General features: G+C 43.4%; 1 protein-coding gene across 1 annotated transcript in view; it reads right to left on the bottom strand.

The window, feature by feature from the left end:
* The window catches only part of LOXHD1 (lipoxygenase homology domains 1), a gene marked incomplete at its 5' end in the record, with an annotated part of 69,990 nt that overhangs the window by 15,465 nt on the left and 37,774 nt on the right, over positions 1-16,751 (bottom strand). Inside the window, 3 exons of the mRNA XM_010087391.1 lie at positions 3,222-3,407; positions 9,029-9,206; positions 15,941-16,058. Coding sequence (XP_010085693.1) covers positions 3,222-3,407; positions 9,029-9,206; positions 15,941-16,058 — 482 coding nt within the window. The remainder of the gene's footprint in view (positions 1-3,221; positions 3,408-9,028; positions 9,207-15,940; positions 16,059-16,751) is intronic.

The following is a 16,751-nucleotide window of genomic DNA, read 5'->3' on the forward strand; positions in this document are numbered from 1 at the left end:
AATTCACTGAAAGCTACTTAACTGATAAAAATACAGTTCAGGAGATGCCCTGAGCTGTGCGTAGTAAGATGCAGAGGGCTTTGGGGAGGATTACACACGCTTGCTCGGTTCCTCCTCTTCCTTGGTCATCCAATGATGCTGCTGTTGGAAACAGCTGCTGGGCTCAACAGACCCTCGTTCAAATCCAGTTCTCATCTCTCAACATCCCAGCCTGTTGGTGTGCCTGAGCCCCAAGGATCATCTCTGATTTGGTGGGTGTATTTCATTCTATTGGCACAACCCGTCACCAGGGGAGCCACAATGCCTCTGGAGGAAAATGTTCTTTGTGTAGACATTTTAGCTAGTAATATATTTGAAAGTGAATCTGCAAGTCCATGTTGGTTTCTTGCTGCTCTCAGGACATCCGAACCACCCTTGCAACTGCAGGGATGCCTGTTTGCTGAGTTAAAAACTCCAGTGGGTATTTTGATAGCCCTTTCCATTTCTGTGTCTCAGCTGCAGAATCAAAGAAGAAGTGTTTTGGCAACTAAAATCAGGTAAGAGCAACTCCCTTACTGCATTCAGCACCAGCCATACAACATGGTATTACAGAGGTTAATTAACTAAATTATCTTGCGTTGTGGGAGTGATAAATACAAGCCCAAAGCTCGCAATGGCTGGGAATAAACAATCACGTTAGGTGGGTGGTTGTGTTTCCCGTATATCCCAACAGGCAGATGTTACAATAAGATTTTTTTTTTCTTTTTTTCTTTCTTTTTTTTTCTTTTTTTTTTTTTTAAATAAAAATAGGGAGGCAAACTTCCAGTGGAAGTCTCTGATCCAGAGGTAGCATCTTCTATTAATATTGCGTGAGATGCAGCCTTCCCCATCTGCCACAACTTGGAGAAGCCAAGAAGATGATGGCCAGGACGTGTCCATACTGACATCTAACCCCAGCCCAGCCATAAACCACAACCAGGCAACGACTGGGTAGTCCTGCTGCCATTCCTCCCAGGATTTTGATAAATTCTACTGCCCAACATAACGGACTATTCGTGCAGTTTTACAAGAAAACTGCAGCTGGCTGTCAAGGTTCCGATGAGGTAAGGCCTTGTGATGTCTCAAAGCATTTCGGTTGTAGACTCCTAGTCCTATCCCCTGCTGATAGTAAGAAGTGAAGAATGCACTGAAGGCTTTCCTCCCTTCACTGACAAAGGACTTATTCTTACTTTTACAACAAAGCAGCAAACCCTTGCTGAGTAGGGCCACTGCCTCTACTTCGAAGTTAATCTAATACAGGGTCTGCATGATCTCCAGCTCAATTGGCTGAAAGGGTTAATGCTACCCTTCCCCCTCTTGCACATGCTCAGAAAGATGGTTCTCCCCATGCTAATTAAGGAGACACTCCTCTCCACTTCCTGTGCTAATTGGGGAGACACCTCCATTGCTCTCCATCGCTTCCTATGCCGATTGAAGAAAGTTAGGCAGAGACCTGAGAACTTTTTTCTATAAAAGGTGAATAAACAAAGAGAAGGTTGCTTGTGACAACCACCTGAGGACTCCTGAGATGCTGACAGACTGATTGAAACCCCCGCCCCCAAGATGTCGATGCTTATCTCCAAGGATCCAAAGAGTGGTGAAAACCTTTCTCTCTCTTCTCTCCTTTTTCTTTCTTTTTTCTCTTCAAGCATCTCTTGATCTCTCTCTCTCTGGCACATATGGTAACACCTTACAAGTTTTATGCCAGCTCCTTTTGGGGCTTTTTTAGCAGGTTTTTTGTAGGTTGTTCATTTTAGTGCTGAAAAGTGATTGCAAGTGTTGTGAACGGTTGCAGGTTGAGTGATTGCAAGTTTTACAAGTGGTTGCAAGTTTCCTAGTATTGTTGGAAATTATGTTGACGTTATCACACTGCTGTAAGATTTGGTGTTGTTGGCAGTTGGTAGTGTTGTCATGAATTGTCTTTACCAAGTAATTTGTTTTCCTTTTATAATTCTGTTACATTCCACATTTTATTCTCTACATTTCCCTTTCCGCCCGAACAATTATATGCATTAAAGTTGTAAGCCAGTATTCAATTCTTTGTGTCATCTCACCTTAATTTGCCCCAAAGGGAATATACAGAACCTCTGAGAACCCCACTCATCCCACCCAGGGTGGTTTTATGAGCTGGGTCGTGACATCCAAGCCACCCTGTTATTATTGACCCAAGTGGGCCTATGGGGCTGCAGCAAGGGCCTGCCGTTAGCAAGCAAGTCATTGCTAGTGGAAGATCATCTCTTTTAGATGAAGATGGGATGGGATGAGATGTCATCACAGCAGCATGAGGGATGCATTTGTTACAAGATGCCGCGTAGTGCCTGAATAATAACACAAACGATGATGACAGTGGTAGTGAGCGCTGCTCTGCTGTTTGTGAAACCAGTTAGGGTGTCCAGCAGCAGGGAAATGTCAAAATCTCTCGACAGGGCATTGCACACTCACCGGCTGATGTAGTGATTTTAATAAAGACAGACACAGATCTTTATTTCTGTCTTCTAAAGCCCACTATGTTATGCCAGGCTGCATTACCCCAGGTGTCAGTGTCAGGCTGAGGGCATTAAATTGCTAAGAACGTGCTCATACTGGCCTGGGAAAAATGCATTGCATTAATAGAGTCAGCGTGTTGGGATAACAGGCTGGATGGCTTCGCTTTGGAGCAGCTATCATTATCTGTGCTGCAGATAAGCTCAGATTGAAGCTGGAGACCCATTAGAGCAGATATGGTCTCCTGCACAATGGGCGTATGCCCAGACAGGCAAGCTGGGACAAGGGTGCAGGTAAAAGCCTTGAAATCATAGACTCATAGAATGGTTTGGGTGCAAGGGACCTTAAAGACAATCAAGTTCCAACCCCCTGCCATGGGCAGGGACACCTCCCACCAGCCCAGGTTGCTCAAAGCCTCATCCAGCCTGGCCTTGAACCCCTCCAGGGATGGGGCATCCACAGCTTCTCTGGGAAACCTGGGCCACTGCCTCACCCCCCGCACAGTGAAATATTTCTTCCTCATATCTCATTTAAATCTCCCCTCTTTCAGCTTATAACCATTACCCCTCGTCCTCTCGCTATGAGGAGTAATGGTTTTAAGAGATCACCCATCCCACTGCAGAGCTGGGAACACGGGGAACAGTTCCCTCAGACTGCCCCATGTCCACAGAGGAGGAGGTGTCCCAACCTCTCCCACCCTGCCAAGTCACCACCCTGACCTTTGTTGTCATGCCAGATCCGCACTTTGCAGAGATCTCCCAGGCTCAGCATGTCCGAAAAGTTGAATTCATCCATCTGGTTCCTCTCAAACTTGTTAGATTTGTTGGACTCCTTCAGAGCCAGGGTCCCGCTGTCCCCATGCTCCCCAAACAGGATCAAGGACACGTTGGCATCGGTGCCGGCTCCTGGAAGGGAAGAGCAAGGCACATGGTCACAAGCTAATAGACCTGACACCCAGCCTCCAAAGCATGGAAATGGAGGCAGCAAAGGCGGGCTGGAAGAGGCTGCAGTGATGCTCAGGCTTCTCTGGACACAGCCAACAAATTTTAGCAGATTTGTGCAGGATCCTGCAAAGAGGACACCCCATGGTAGCTAAAAAGCCAGCCTTTCCAGCCTGTCCCCCAAAACCAGCTGGAACATTTCACCCTTGTGTTTAAGGTATGGTGACCATGATGACAACAGTAGAATCACAGAATGGTTTGGGTTGGAAGGGACCTTAAAGATCACCAAGTTCCACCCCCTTTCCATGGGCAGGGACACCTCCCACTAGCCCAGCTTGTTCAAAGCCTCATCCAGCCTGGCCTTGAACCCCTCCAGGGATGGGGCATTCACATTTCTCAAAATATTATCCATGCTGCATTCAACAGAAAACGGCCCAGTTTCTTGTACAACAGTTTGCCCCACCACCTCCCACCTCTTCTTATGTACATGTTAGGAAAAGAATAATTTTTAAGATGATCTTTATTACCTGATATTGAATTTCATATGCCCATGACCTCCTATATTTTGGTGCAGATATTTTCTTGACTTTTGGAGAGTTCAAGGCCAAACCATCCCCTTCAGTGATTTATGAACATTTTAGCTGAAGGTGTTACAACAATTTTACCTGGCACTAATTATAATTTGATCAAAATGTTTGCTTTTTATTTTTGACGAGACAATAAAAAAGCAGATTCATGAAAAAAAAACATGCAATGCAGGCAGACATTTGTGACTGTGTCAGGACCAAAGCCCTCAAATTTTTTTGAAAATGAAAATGAGATCATCAAGCCCAAATCTGTCTTACAAAGAAACGCAACATCTGCTGCCCTCAGTTAGATAGCCCAGCTTTGAAAACTCCAACCGCCTGCCAAGCCCTTTCTTACACAAGAGGATCGTAAATCCACTTTGGGCCACACGGGCAGTATTTCCCACAGCTTCATTCACAACACAATGCAGACACAAAGTCCGGGGGACTGAAAACTTTTTGAGAAAGCTGCCACTTCTTCAGGATAATTATTTGAATACAGAAATTAGGAAGAAATCACAACTGGACTGAAAAAAAATATTAAAAGAAGGGAAAAAAGAGGAGAAAAAGAGTCATACAGTGAAAAAGCAAAGTAACATTCGGTGTCCACATGAAAAATTGCTTATGTTAAATTTGGGCTAATTTTCAGCCCAGTTCCCTGGGAAGGACTTAAGAAGGAAGAGAAAGTATCAGGGATTCAGGCAGTTCATCTGGCAGCACCTTTTATGACCCTAAAGCTTGCTGAGGTGAGGAACAAAGCAAGCTCAAGTCCATTTCCTTACAAGGTGCAGGCTCCCAATTAATGCAAGGTCTCGAAAAGCACAGAACCGACTGTTTCTTAGCAAAACCTTCCCTGCAGGAAGAAGCTTATGAAGACCTCATGCCGTGACACTTCCCTCGCAAGCAATTAGCAGGAAAGAGAAGAGAAATTGCTGAATCAATGTACATTTCACCTGTTTGTGTCTCTGTTTTTTTGGTTGTTGGGGTTGGGGTTTTTTTTGGTTTTGGTGGTGGTTTTTTTTTTTTTTTTTTTTTTTTTTTTTTTTTTGTAATTCCAGGAAACTCTTCGGCACATTTAGGAACTGTAAAAAATTTGACAAATGAAGAGATGAAGGTACTGTGGTTGCACAAGCCTTAATTGTCAATGAGTGCAATAGTTCATGGGTCCATACTTGGGTCTGCAGCACTGAACCTCATCATCAATACCCTAAATAATGACAGGGTGCACCCTCAGAAGATTTCCAGATAACGTTAAGTTTGAGGGAGTGACCGACATGCTGAACAGCAGATTTCCAATCCAGATGGATCTTGAGAAACCTGAGGACTGGGCAGGCAGAAATCCCATGAAGTTCAGAAAGGAGAAATGCAACGTTCTGCATTTGGGGGTGGAATAAACCCTGCACGTGTACATGTTTGGGAGTTGAAGAAGATCCAGAGGTTATAGCAGGAACATTCATATTCAGGTTGAATCTGAGCTAGCAGCAAGTTCTCAATGTTCAAAGCAAATCATGTATTTGGCTGCCTCAGGAGGAGCATGGCCAGCAGCTGAAGAGAAGCTCTCATCTCCTTTGCTTAGCACTGAGCAGCCCATACTTAGACTATGGTCATAACATGGGTCATGTTGAGACACCGAGGCGGGCTCAGCAGATGGTTGCCAAGATGGACAGGAACACAACTCTGAGGAGAGGTCGAGGGAGTTGAGCTGGGAAAGATGAACAAGGGCTCCTTGACCATGTGGAGGGACAGTGATAATGGTGACAGGAGATGCTGTGGAGATGTCAGACCATACCCCAAAGAACCACAGCCAGAAATTACTGGGGAGGTTCAGGTTGGGCATCAGGAAAAAAAAATTCTTAGGAATATAGTACTGGTCTGGATCAGGTGCCTGGGGAGGTGGTGGCATCACCACCCCTGGAGGTGTCCAAGACTTGTCTGGGCAGAGTCTTAGCTGATCTGACCTAGTGCTGGCAGTAGTCCTTTAAGGGGTAAGATGGATGAAATAACCTCCAGAGGCCCTTCCAGCAAAAATATCTATGATTTTATGTTTTTTATTGAGCAGCTGCATAATTTTTAAACAAACTGTAGGCTTGAGTCACAGCCTTCTGAGGCCAAAGAATGTCCTTCTTTTGACTTAACAGAGACTTGGGTGAGGCAGTAGGAACTGACACCTACTGTCCTAAATTATGTCATTTGTAGGCTGTAGATGAGCTGACAACATACTAATTAATCTTATAACAGCAGAGACAAAAACCTCCTGCTTTGTTAATGCTTGGAAAAGGAGAAAGCAGTATTTATTCTTTCTCCACTCTTATTGCATTACTATGTATATGATGCCTGCATGCAGAATACAGAAAGTCTACATAAATCAAAATTAACAGCTGAGGACATTTTTATGCCACAGAAGGAGCAACGGAGTCCAGCTCTATTGCAGTTGTGTCCCTGGGTCATACCTTGAAGCAAATGAGATTGTGAGTTACTTCTGTTTTAAGTTCAAAAGTAAATCAAGATCCTGGTTTCAACCACAACTCTCTTGGGATGTGTCTGCCGTAACAACCTCTTCTCCTCTTATCTGTGCACACTTTAGGTGGTGGTGGGTTAACGGTTGGACTTGGTGACACTTGAGGTCTTTTCCGACCTTAATGACTCTGTGATTCTATGATTCTACTCTGAGAGCTGCCATCTCAGATACTTCTGATGACCTCTTGCAAGAGAGGAGATTTGATTTTTGCAAGAGAGTCTTTCCCTGATGCAGGCTCTGTATGTTACATGGTCATCCATGTTGAATGACTTCTGGAAAGCCAAACTGTAACTCAAAGGTTTATTTGAAGGAAAAATAAAACAGGACTGTTGTTAAATATTTGTGTATGGTGGGGAGGAAAGGACCGCTGCTTTCTAGCTTGCTGTAGGATGTTTTTTGCAGGATTCATTTCCCCCAGCTTTAGCCATCTAGTCTAACTTAATCATGCTGGTTCTGGCTGAATGGGATCTTGAGCAACCTGGGCTAGCGGGAGGTGTCCCTGCCCACGGCAGGGGGTTGGAACTCGATGGTCTTGAAGGTCCCTTCCAACCCAAACCATTCTGTGATTCTATAAATCTGATGAAGACAGAGTGACAGAGACTCTCCAGAGAATGATCCAGACCACTGATTAAGACACCTTTCCCAGAAGAATTGACCAGAGACTGTCTAGACTAGAAGGAGTTAAGACCACAAGTATAATTTTTTTTTTTTTGAGTGATAAATAAGTGAGATGAATCCTACCCTACAGTTTCTTTTTTTTTGTTTGTTTGTTTCAATGCCTCTTGTGCATTGGAAAGTTGAAAGCTATTGCAGAAAAAAACTTTATACCTAGACATGAACACGTCTGGTTCTATTCACAGTAGAGCACTGCTGTCCCTAGACAATGTCAGTGTGGCAGGAGATAATATAACATGTTTAAAATAACCATCAAGGATAAACCATCTTTTTTCCTGAATTGGTCCAACCAGGAGTAATCATGGAGTGCAAAATAATCAAAGAGGGGAGATGGTTCTTGACTTGTACCCTCTTTAGATAAGCTGGATAAAGTTCAGCATTATGTCAGTGTGTTGTGTGATCGAATCATAAACAGACTGTCTGAAACCTCTCCGTAATCTGCTCTTTCCTACTGGTTGTCGCTGCTCATAATGAAATAAAATGTTTCATCATTAATACCCATCATCCTTCATTCAACGGGAAGGGCAGATTTGTCTGCTGTTGCTGTCATCTTCTATTCTCCTCTCGTTTTTATTTCCATCGCCTTTGTGAGTTAGGGCTGGATTTCACAAAAAGGTCACAGAAAGATCTACCATTATGCTAGATGGATTGCCAGATACATAAACAAATCTTCCTCTCTCTCTTTTGTTTTTCATGCTTCACTACGTGTTTTTCAGACAAGCAGCAGGCAGAGCAGATAGATAAAAAAATGGTGAGGTGGCACAAAGACACTCTGCCAGGCGAATTTTGATATTCTCAGATCAAACCTCACCAGCTGCATAAATTATCACTCGTAAATCCAAAAAAAAAAAAAAAAAAAAGATAGAGATCAGGAGGTGACTATGTGCATTAGTGTGGCAGAATCCCCTTTGAAGGTGAGCCTTTCAAACAAGATGTCTGCAAAATAATGTCTAACTTGCCCCACTTTTGGCACGAGGCGGCTTGTATGTGGTTGGCAGATTTCATTCAGCAGCCCGACAGAAGTTCTCAGGAAAAAAGGCAGTGATCCCAGGAAATGACAGAGAAATCCCATTTCTTGGATCTTGAAGCTCTGCAGCTTTCTTTATACTCCGTTCCACCTCTTTGATCTGGTGTGCATTTAGGGATGTTTTTTTCAGAGCTTGAGGTAAATGGTCTCAAAACACCTTGAAAAGGAGGGTAAATTACTGCTCCTCTCTTTGGCTAAAGTAGATAACCTGAACCCCATCAGCTTTGACTGTAACCATCCTACGTGGATGGACCTGACCTGACCAAAACGAAAAAGGTGGTTCCTGACCATTGCAACATGGTCTAGAGATAGCTTCTGCTAAAGTGTTTTCAGAGGAAGCAGTGAGCAGTCAAATTGAGGTTTTGTGTCTAAATATTTTCTGTCCAGTGCTCAGAGGAAGATGAATCCCATAGCATAACAGTCATGATGAACAGCCAGCCAAAAAGGAGGTGTTCCAGTGTAACAGGGCTAAATTTTTAATATTTTATGCTTAGGGTGGTGATACACTGGCACAGGTTGCCTAGGGAGGTGGTAGATGCTCCGTCCCTGGAAATGTTCAAGGTCAGGTTGGATGGGGCTCTGGGCAACCTGGTCTAGTGGAAGATGTCCCTGCTTACTGCAGGGGGGTTGGACTAGATGACCTCCATGGTCCCTTCCAACTTAAGCTATTCTATGATTCTATGATTCTATAAATTATGCTTTTTTAAAACATAATTTCAAATGAAGCGGGAGATATTTTCCATTGCTACAAATCAAACTTCATAGTGGAAAAGACATAAAATATCCACCACGGACGTACCTCCGACATCACTGGTTTTAACCTGAAGAGTGTATGTTGTGTCCTCCATCATCTGCTCGTCATTTACAACAGCCGGCATCTCACACACGAGACTTCCCTTGTCATTTTTCAGCTTTGACAGCCACTCACCATAGGTGAATGTGGCCACTTCTTGATTAGTCAGGTTCCTCAGGATGATCTGTGAAGAGACAAAATAAGGGAAAAAACTTCAACTAAACTTCATCTGAGAGCAAAGATCAAACTTATGAAGTGCACAATGCGGTAGGACCTGGGTAGAGCTTGGTCATAGCTTCAAAAACCTGTACTGAGCTCTTCTGGGATAAACGGACCTCTCTTTTATGGACAATATTTGCTGTGGTGACTTGTCCTGAGAAATGGTCTTCACAACTGGACCCTCATTGGACCTTTCTAGGTATGGAGGAAAGCATAGGAAGAAATTAACTCCTCTGATGTAAATTATGGACAAAGCTCATCTCTAAGAGAGTCAGACCTTTCCTGGAAGAAAAGATGGAATTAATTCCAAAGAAGAAGAAACAAAGAGTTATTAAAAACCTCACTACCTCTCCTTGAAGAACACAGTATCTTTCTTTCACCTGCCTCTTCTGTGCAAACATACGACAATCCTTAGAGAGATATGCAAACCAGCCCCAAACAAGTTAAAGCAATGCACAAGATAAAATTAGGCCAGTAAAACTTCATGTTTCACACTCTTCTCCCTCCGGGGAAAGGTGACAGAACAAACAGTATGCAACAGATACTAGTCACACCGTCCAAAGTGTAATGGGAAGGAGCTCAGATGCTGTGGGGATGATAGGAAACTATTTAGAACAAGCCAGTGACATACTCCAACAAACATCTAATAAAATACTCAATTTTATGTGTCTTGTTCAATGTGGGCTCAGCAGAGCACCAGCTGACCAGGAGAAAGGCATTACACTTGTCTGCAGCAAGAACCTAGCAGTAGATTCTCACTAAATTGGGGGAGTTGGAGGGAAGGGAGGAGATGGCTGCAAATTACTATTTTTGTTACCATCTAACAGAAACAGAGACCACACCTGAATGAAGTGCATCAAGAAACAGCATCTTGCAAGGCACATCTCTGCAAAGGCCATGGAAACATGAGCCCAGGTGCATCAGAAAACAATAGATATTAGACCTCAGGAAGAAATTAATCGTGGAGTTGTGGAAAAATGTTGAGTTAAAAGTGACACCTTTTAGTCACACCTCTTGCTCAAAGCAGGGCTAACTGCAAGGCCATGTCCAAGTGAGTTTGGAAAATCTTTGAGGGCGGAGATTCCTCCAGCACTGTGGGCCTCCATACTAGGGCTGCATTACTCTCATTGGGAAGATTTTTTTTTTTTTCCTTGTATCCAACCAGGATTTTCCTTGTTGCAGCTTGTGTCCATTGCCTCATGCCCTTTCTCTGTTCACCTCTGAGAAGAGACTGGATTGATGTCTCCATAACATCCCTTTAAGCAGCAGAAGACTGCAATTAGATTCCCCTTTAGCCTTTTCTTCTCAAGGCTTTAAACTCCATTTACACTTAGCCTTTCCTAGCATGCCATATGCTTCAGCTCCCTGACTATCTTAGTGACCCTTCTGCTGCACTCCCACATATCAGCCTAAGAAACTCATAAAACTTATCTTGAGATAAGATGTTCTCCAATTCTGTCCTCAAACTGCATGTGTCCCAGTCCATGCACTTCTGGTGACCCCAACCAAGTTTTGCTGGAGCCTTTAGCAGTTTGAAAGAAGAACATTGCTCTAGGTTATAACAAATTATTTTAAAGAGGACAATGGCTACACCAAAGCTGAAGCAGCAGCTGTGCTATTTTGTGCATTGTACAGTTCCATGGGTAGAACACTCATCTGGGGTTTTCTCTCTGTCTGATGCTAAACTGGGATCTGTAACGCAGCACCTTCATCCCAGGAGGTACAGGACATTTTGGGTTGTTGAAGCTGCCCCACTTTTCTAAAAAGCTGCTTATTCACAGCCGGTGACATGACTACTTTGTGGTCAAAAAAAGCTGCTCTGTGAGTCAAGAGATGTTGAATCAAATCTCTGCTTTGAGCCAAGCTGAAATTAGGTCTCTACCAACCCAGCTGGTGCCCTCTCTGCTGGGGTGCAGACCAGAAGGAAGCGTCCTCTCTCAAGGATGCGCGAATGATGCCTACATCCTCTTAGGAATCCAACCTAGAAACCTTTCTTTGGCTAAAATTGACAAATTTGAATCGTGAATAGTCTCAGGTAGACCAAAAATGCCTTCTTTTTTTTTTTTTTTTTTTTTCATTTATGCATAAACTCGTTGCAGGAAAAGGTTCAGGCAGCTCTACCTCTGCCTTGCTCAGGAATGCTAACAACAGTGTTAGTAGCAAAATATCCTGAGCAAAGCTTGCAGGGAAATGTCAGGCAAACAGTGGGGGGTAGAAGCAGATTAGAGTTGCCAGCTGGAGAGCATTCGCAGACAGAGAGATCAGACCTCTCACAAATAACCAGCCCATGCCCAACGCTCCAGATGCTGTCTGGGAAAAACCGTCTGGCGACTAAAACTGCCGAAGAAAAATGCCCTCTCTTTCCATCCCCAGCCTCTCTGCTCAGGATGAGTGGTTTCATCCCTATGCAGCTTCATGGAAGCAGTCAGGATCCAGCCCAAGAGCATCACGTTGTCCTTCCCTGTGGTCAACTGTTGGAGACGGGTATCACTGGTGAAGACGCGCATCCCACCCAAAGGCCATTGGAGGCATCTCGCCCTCTCTCAGATTTCTCTCTTTGCTGACTACAGAGGAGGCTTAAGGAGTTTGGTGGAAGAGGTGGAAATTGAATGCAGCTTTTTCAGTGAATAAAATAGCACAAAATGAATCCCAGCCTACAAGGGGATGTTTGTGGGTGTTGCACACACAGAGGATGATGCAGGGTTTTGATTTCCATCAGGAGGGTCGAGAAAGTCATCTCAGGGAGCTGGGCTAAGACTGTTCTTATTTTCTGTCTCTTCCTCTCGGAAAAATTAGCTACTATTTGTCAACAAGACTGCTACTTTACATTTGCATCTAAACTATTTCTTAGGATACCTAGAACTTGCTGTGGACATCCTGCGTGCTTTTAAGCTCAAACTTTTTTTAACAGGGCTGTAGAACACCTTCATACTATGGAAAAAAAAGCAGAAGCTGTGTGTATGAATAAAACATTGATAATTCGCTTTATAGATGAGCAAATATTGTAGCTGACAGGAACTTTAAATCAGAAATTTGAAATGAATTGTGCGGTGTATGCTGTATCAGAAAGGTTTGACACGTCCAATCATTTGATTTAGCTCTAACCAGCCTTCCCCCAGTTGCAGTGTAAAACACGCTCCACAGGGGCTCAACACCCCACTGACACCAAAATACACAGGTCCTGAAATTCATCTTTAATGACTCAACCACAAGTTTTTATGGTTCTGTTGGACATCGTTAGTCTTCGCTTAAAAACAGGGTCCTCTGTAAAACAAAGAGACTTTTCTCTGTTGCAAAGAACAACAGTCAGCTTCAGCTACATAATGCATTGTCTCCAATTCTCTTAATCTCCTTTATACAAAGGAAAAAGAACTGAATAAAGACTGAGTCCCACATTCAGGATTATTTGTGACGTTTGAATGCAGTGCAATTAGTGCTTCATTAAGGCAGCTTCTTATCTGTCTGGCTTTGACAGCACAAAGTAACATTAAAATTCTGAGGGAAGCAACCCTGCAGAATTCAACAGTCTCAATTCCTGCTATTTCACTCAGACAGCTTTCATCCCTTCTTATTTCTACATTTTCAACTTCATATCTAAGACACTGGGCAGCAGATGAAATCATCACGGGGACTGAGGAACTGGCTTCCAAAGTATGCATTTAGATAAGTTTCCTAATTAAAACTCACCTTTTTTTTTTTTTTTTTTTCCCAAAAAAAATAATGAGGGTGGTGGAACACTGGCACAAGTTGCTCAGAGAGGTGGTAGATGCTCCATCCCTGGAAACGTTCAAGGTCAGGTTGGATGAGGCTTTGGGCAACCTGATCTAGTTGAAGGTGTCCCTGCCCATGGCAGGGGGTTGGAACTTGATGACTTTTAAAGGTCCCTTCCAACCAAACCGTTCTGTGATTCTATTATTTTGTTCTCTGATTTTTCAGAAACAAAGAGCTGTGTCATGGTAGCTTGATGTGGAGGAACATGAGATTCAGCATTAGGTCAGAGGAAAAAATCCAAACTCTATGTCTCACCCAGCACCAGTGAGATTAGAAAGTGTTGCTCAGCTTTGGAGAGTTTTTGGTATGTCTTTCCGTACATAGCAATAATCAATAATATTCATTCTGTCCCAACACATCACTAATCCAATTTTGTTCCCTCTAGAGGATTAAATATCAGCATTTAAAACTTATTGCCACTTTTGGTGCAGTTTGAACCTTTGGCACCCAATTCATTACTTTGCTGAGATTCTGAATGAAATTCTAATGTATTTTATCGAGACAGAAAAAAAAAAAAAAAAAAAGAAAAAGACAGCTTCCCTGCTTGTAAATTGAATCTTTTGGCTGTGTACAACATCATTGATAATTCATGCATTTCAATTGGTATTTATACACCTCTATTTTTGGTAAACTAAAAGCAGTATAAATTATGACCGGCAACTGTTTACTAAAAGACCAAAGAGAATTAAAAAGATAATTTATTGTTATTTTAATAGAACAAGAAAACTCAGAATATCCCGTAGATAAATGGAGCAACAAATGGTTAATCATGGGGTTGATGGCTTAATCTAGCTTCTCATTTCACTGTGCTAGTTAGCGCTAACTGTGAACCATCTGTCTGAGAGTTTAGCACTACCCCCACAAGTATTTCATTATGCAGTTTTAATATGCACTTTTGACAGAAATGGAAATGGGCTCCGATCAGTTTTCATGTCACACCAGGCTACATCAGTTTTCAAGGCTGGAATACAAATCAGAGAACACAAATCCTTCCTCCCCTCTTCCAGAGCACTCCTGTCCTCGACTCTCTGCCTGGGAATGCAAATGCTGTGTTTACCTTTGCAGGGAAGGTGGGAAAGAAAACTAATAAATAAAATGCTCTGTTATCACTGGAGTCAGAAGATCCTCCATGCACTGTTTCTCTAAGAAAAATGGAAACCACAGGTAAAAATTTTCAAAATCTTCTAAAATCCTGGTCTCAAATAATTGTGTGTGTACTCCAGTCTTCTGTAGAGGTATAAGAGGGCTACAAACCCATTTTCTGGGTCCAAATGAGAGATCTTTTTGCCCACTTCTCTAGGAAAGCCTTACTTTGTGTGGGACAGTCCAGCAGGATGGACAACTGGACACATCTGTCAACAAGAAGGTGGGAAGATGCTACCTGCCACTACCCCTTGCCTTTGAGCTATTGCTAATTCACGACTGGAAGATCCGGAATGTCTCTGGATGAATAAGCTTTATTTGATTTCATTTTATAGGAATATGATTTATAAAACTCAAGGGGAAGGTATCGGGGAACTGGCAAAGGGAGTTTGACCAAGGTAACTGAATCAAATCGGAGATCAGATTGAGTTATTCCTTAGGCACAGAGAGAAAAATTGTGTGTCTGTGGCATATATTTGGAAGATATATGCTGGAGGTCTAATGCTTTGGAAAGCTGCACAAGAGATGCTGAGACAAAAAAACTTAGAAGTGACAATGCTCAAATACAAAAAAAGTACTGCACCACAGAAATGTTTTTTAGACCATGAAAATGGAGGTGAAGAGGAGTTTGTCTGGAAACTAGTAGCCACCTAGGACCAGTGTTTAGAAACACGTTAGTTATGGGAAAGTGAAGGACAGCTTCAGACTGGTCGAAAAAGATAAAAGACCCAATAAAGAAGTCCCGTGTTATTCTTCCTGACCATAGGTTAAGCTGTTGGGTCTTAACCTCATATAAAAGTCAAAATAGAGAAGTCCAGCAGGATACCTCCTCTAGAAAAAGCATGCTAGATAAACATATCAGGGGTATGTACCTCCCTATAACGATATCTGATGGTGTGGAATCAGCACATCACTCCACCTCTGTCTTTTAAGGTGAAAGAGGGGAGATTGAGATGAGATATCAGGAAGAAATGTTTTCCTGTGCAGGTGGTGAGGCAGTGGCCCAGGTTGCCCAGAGAAGCTGTGGATGCCCCATCCCTGGAGGGGTTCAAGGCCAGGCTGGATGAGGCTTTGAGCAACCTGGGCTGGTGGGAGGTGTCCCTGCCCATGGCAAGAGGGTTGTAACTTGATTATTTTTAACATCCCTTTATGTATTCTATCTTAGAAATATAATTATAGAGACCCATAACAAACAAACTGCATTTTACTGCCCAAATACAAGTGGTGTTTACGGGGGGCTGGTGGAATGGTAGAAAAGATGAAGGCAAGCACTGTGCTTTTTTCCGAGATAGAACACCTGGGGAAAATACAACCAACAGAAGTGGTGGGAGCGGTTTTGCATGCTATTTTCAAAATGCAAGAAGAAAATGGCCTTGAACCCCTCCAGGGGTGGGACATCTGCATCTCCTCTGGGCAACCTGGGCCACTGCCTCAACACCCTCACAGTGAAATATTTCTTCCTAATATCTCATCTAAATCTCCACTCTTTCAGCTTAATATAAATATTGTGGGTGCCCTGGGTGGCAAGCCAAGGGTCTTTTGCAGGGAGGGAGAAGGAGATCTAACAGCAGAGACCATGGCAGTTTTACAGGACAGCTTTTACCCTTGCTCTCTTCTTTTTTGATTCAATTCCCACAGGAAAAAAAAAAAAAAAGAGAAATTAAATGGAAAGATGTAGGAAATTAACAAAAATGAGTCACTTGCTGCCTTTCTCCTCTTTCTCAAGGGCTGAGAGGCTTCAAGACGAGCAGGTTGCAAAGAGCCGCGCGACACGAAGAGCATTACCCTTTCCATGAACCAGTGCGGGCGAGTCCCCTTCCCGTCCGTCCGGATCCTCATCTTCCTGAGGGGTGCGATGTCAGCGATCTCCATAATGAAACTGTCCTCTTGGCCTCTCTCAAACCTGGGGGGATTGAAAGACTGAGGAGGTTTCCTGCTGCTTTGCAACCTCGTCGCGTCTTGATTCTCCGTCCGCACTGCAGCTCACGCCTCGCCAACAGCCTCAAATTAAAAGTTTATGAGTGCACTTTATCGGACTCGAGCTTTTCTGTCCTGCAATCACCAGCTACCGTGTTTTTTGGCAAGGTACCTTAGTGCAGATTTGATAGGGATTCCTCCTTCCTGGGAAAATAAAGCCCATATGAGGCACCTGGAGTCGTTCCAGGCAGCCTGTAGCATACATTATCACTCCGTTTGTAACCAGAACAATACCGACTCACAGTCAGGTTGCTGCACATCGCCTTCCTCCTGGCATCAGCCCACGCTCCTGCCCTTAGCCCATCCCAACTGTAAGGCAAAGCAATTTTGCTTAATCTTCTTTTGTTAAGACGTGGCGCATAACTTTGCGTTTGCAGCGGCGATAGACAGTTGCTGCAGCTCGGCTCAATACAGCAAAATTTTTGTCAAAAAGGAGCCAAAACTGACTGTCCTGCACTCCCCTCCTAAATTTGGGGGATTTGGATTTGCAAACTAGCTCTGTCTTTGCTAAGAAGGAAGATGGGTTTGGGTAACATTGCATGAAAGACCTTAGCCTGTGCTTGGCTGCTGTATATAGGCACAAGGATGTGTTGGAACTGCTCATCTGTAGCAATCAGCA

This window comes from Pterocles gutturalis, unplaced genomic scaffold (assembly GCF_000699245.1).
Source record: "Pterocles gutturalis isolate BGI_N339 unplaced genomic scaffold, ASM69924v1 scaffold1601, whole genome shotgun sequence".
Taxonomy (NCBI): domain Eukaryota; kingdom Metazoa; phylum Chordata; class Aves; order Pterocliformes; family Pteroclidae; genus Pterocles; species Pterocles gutturalis.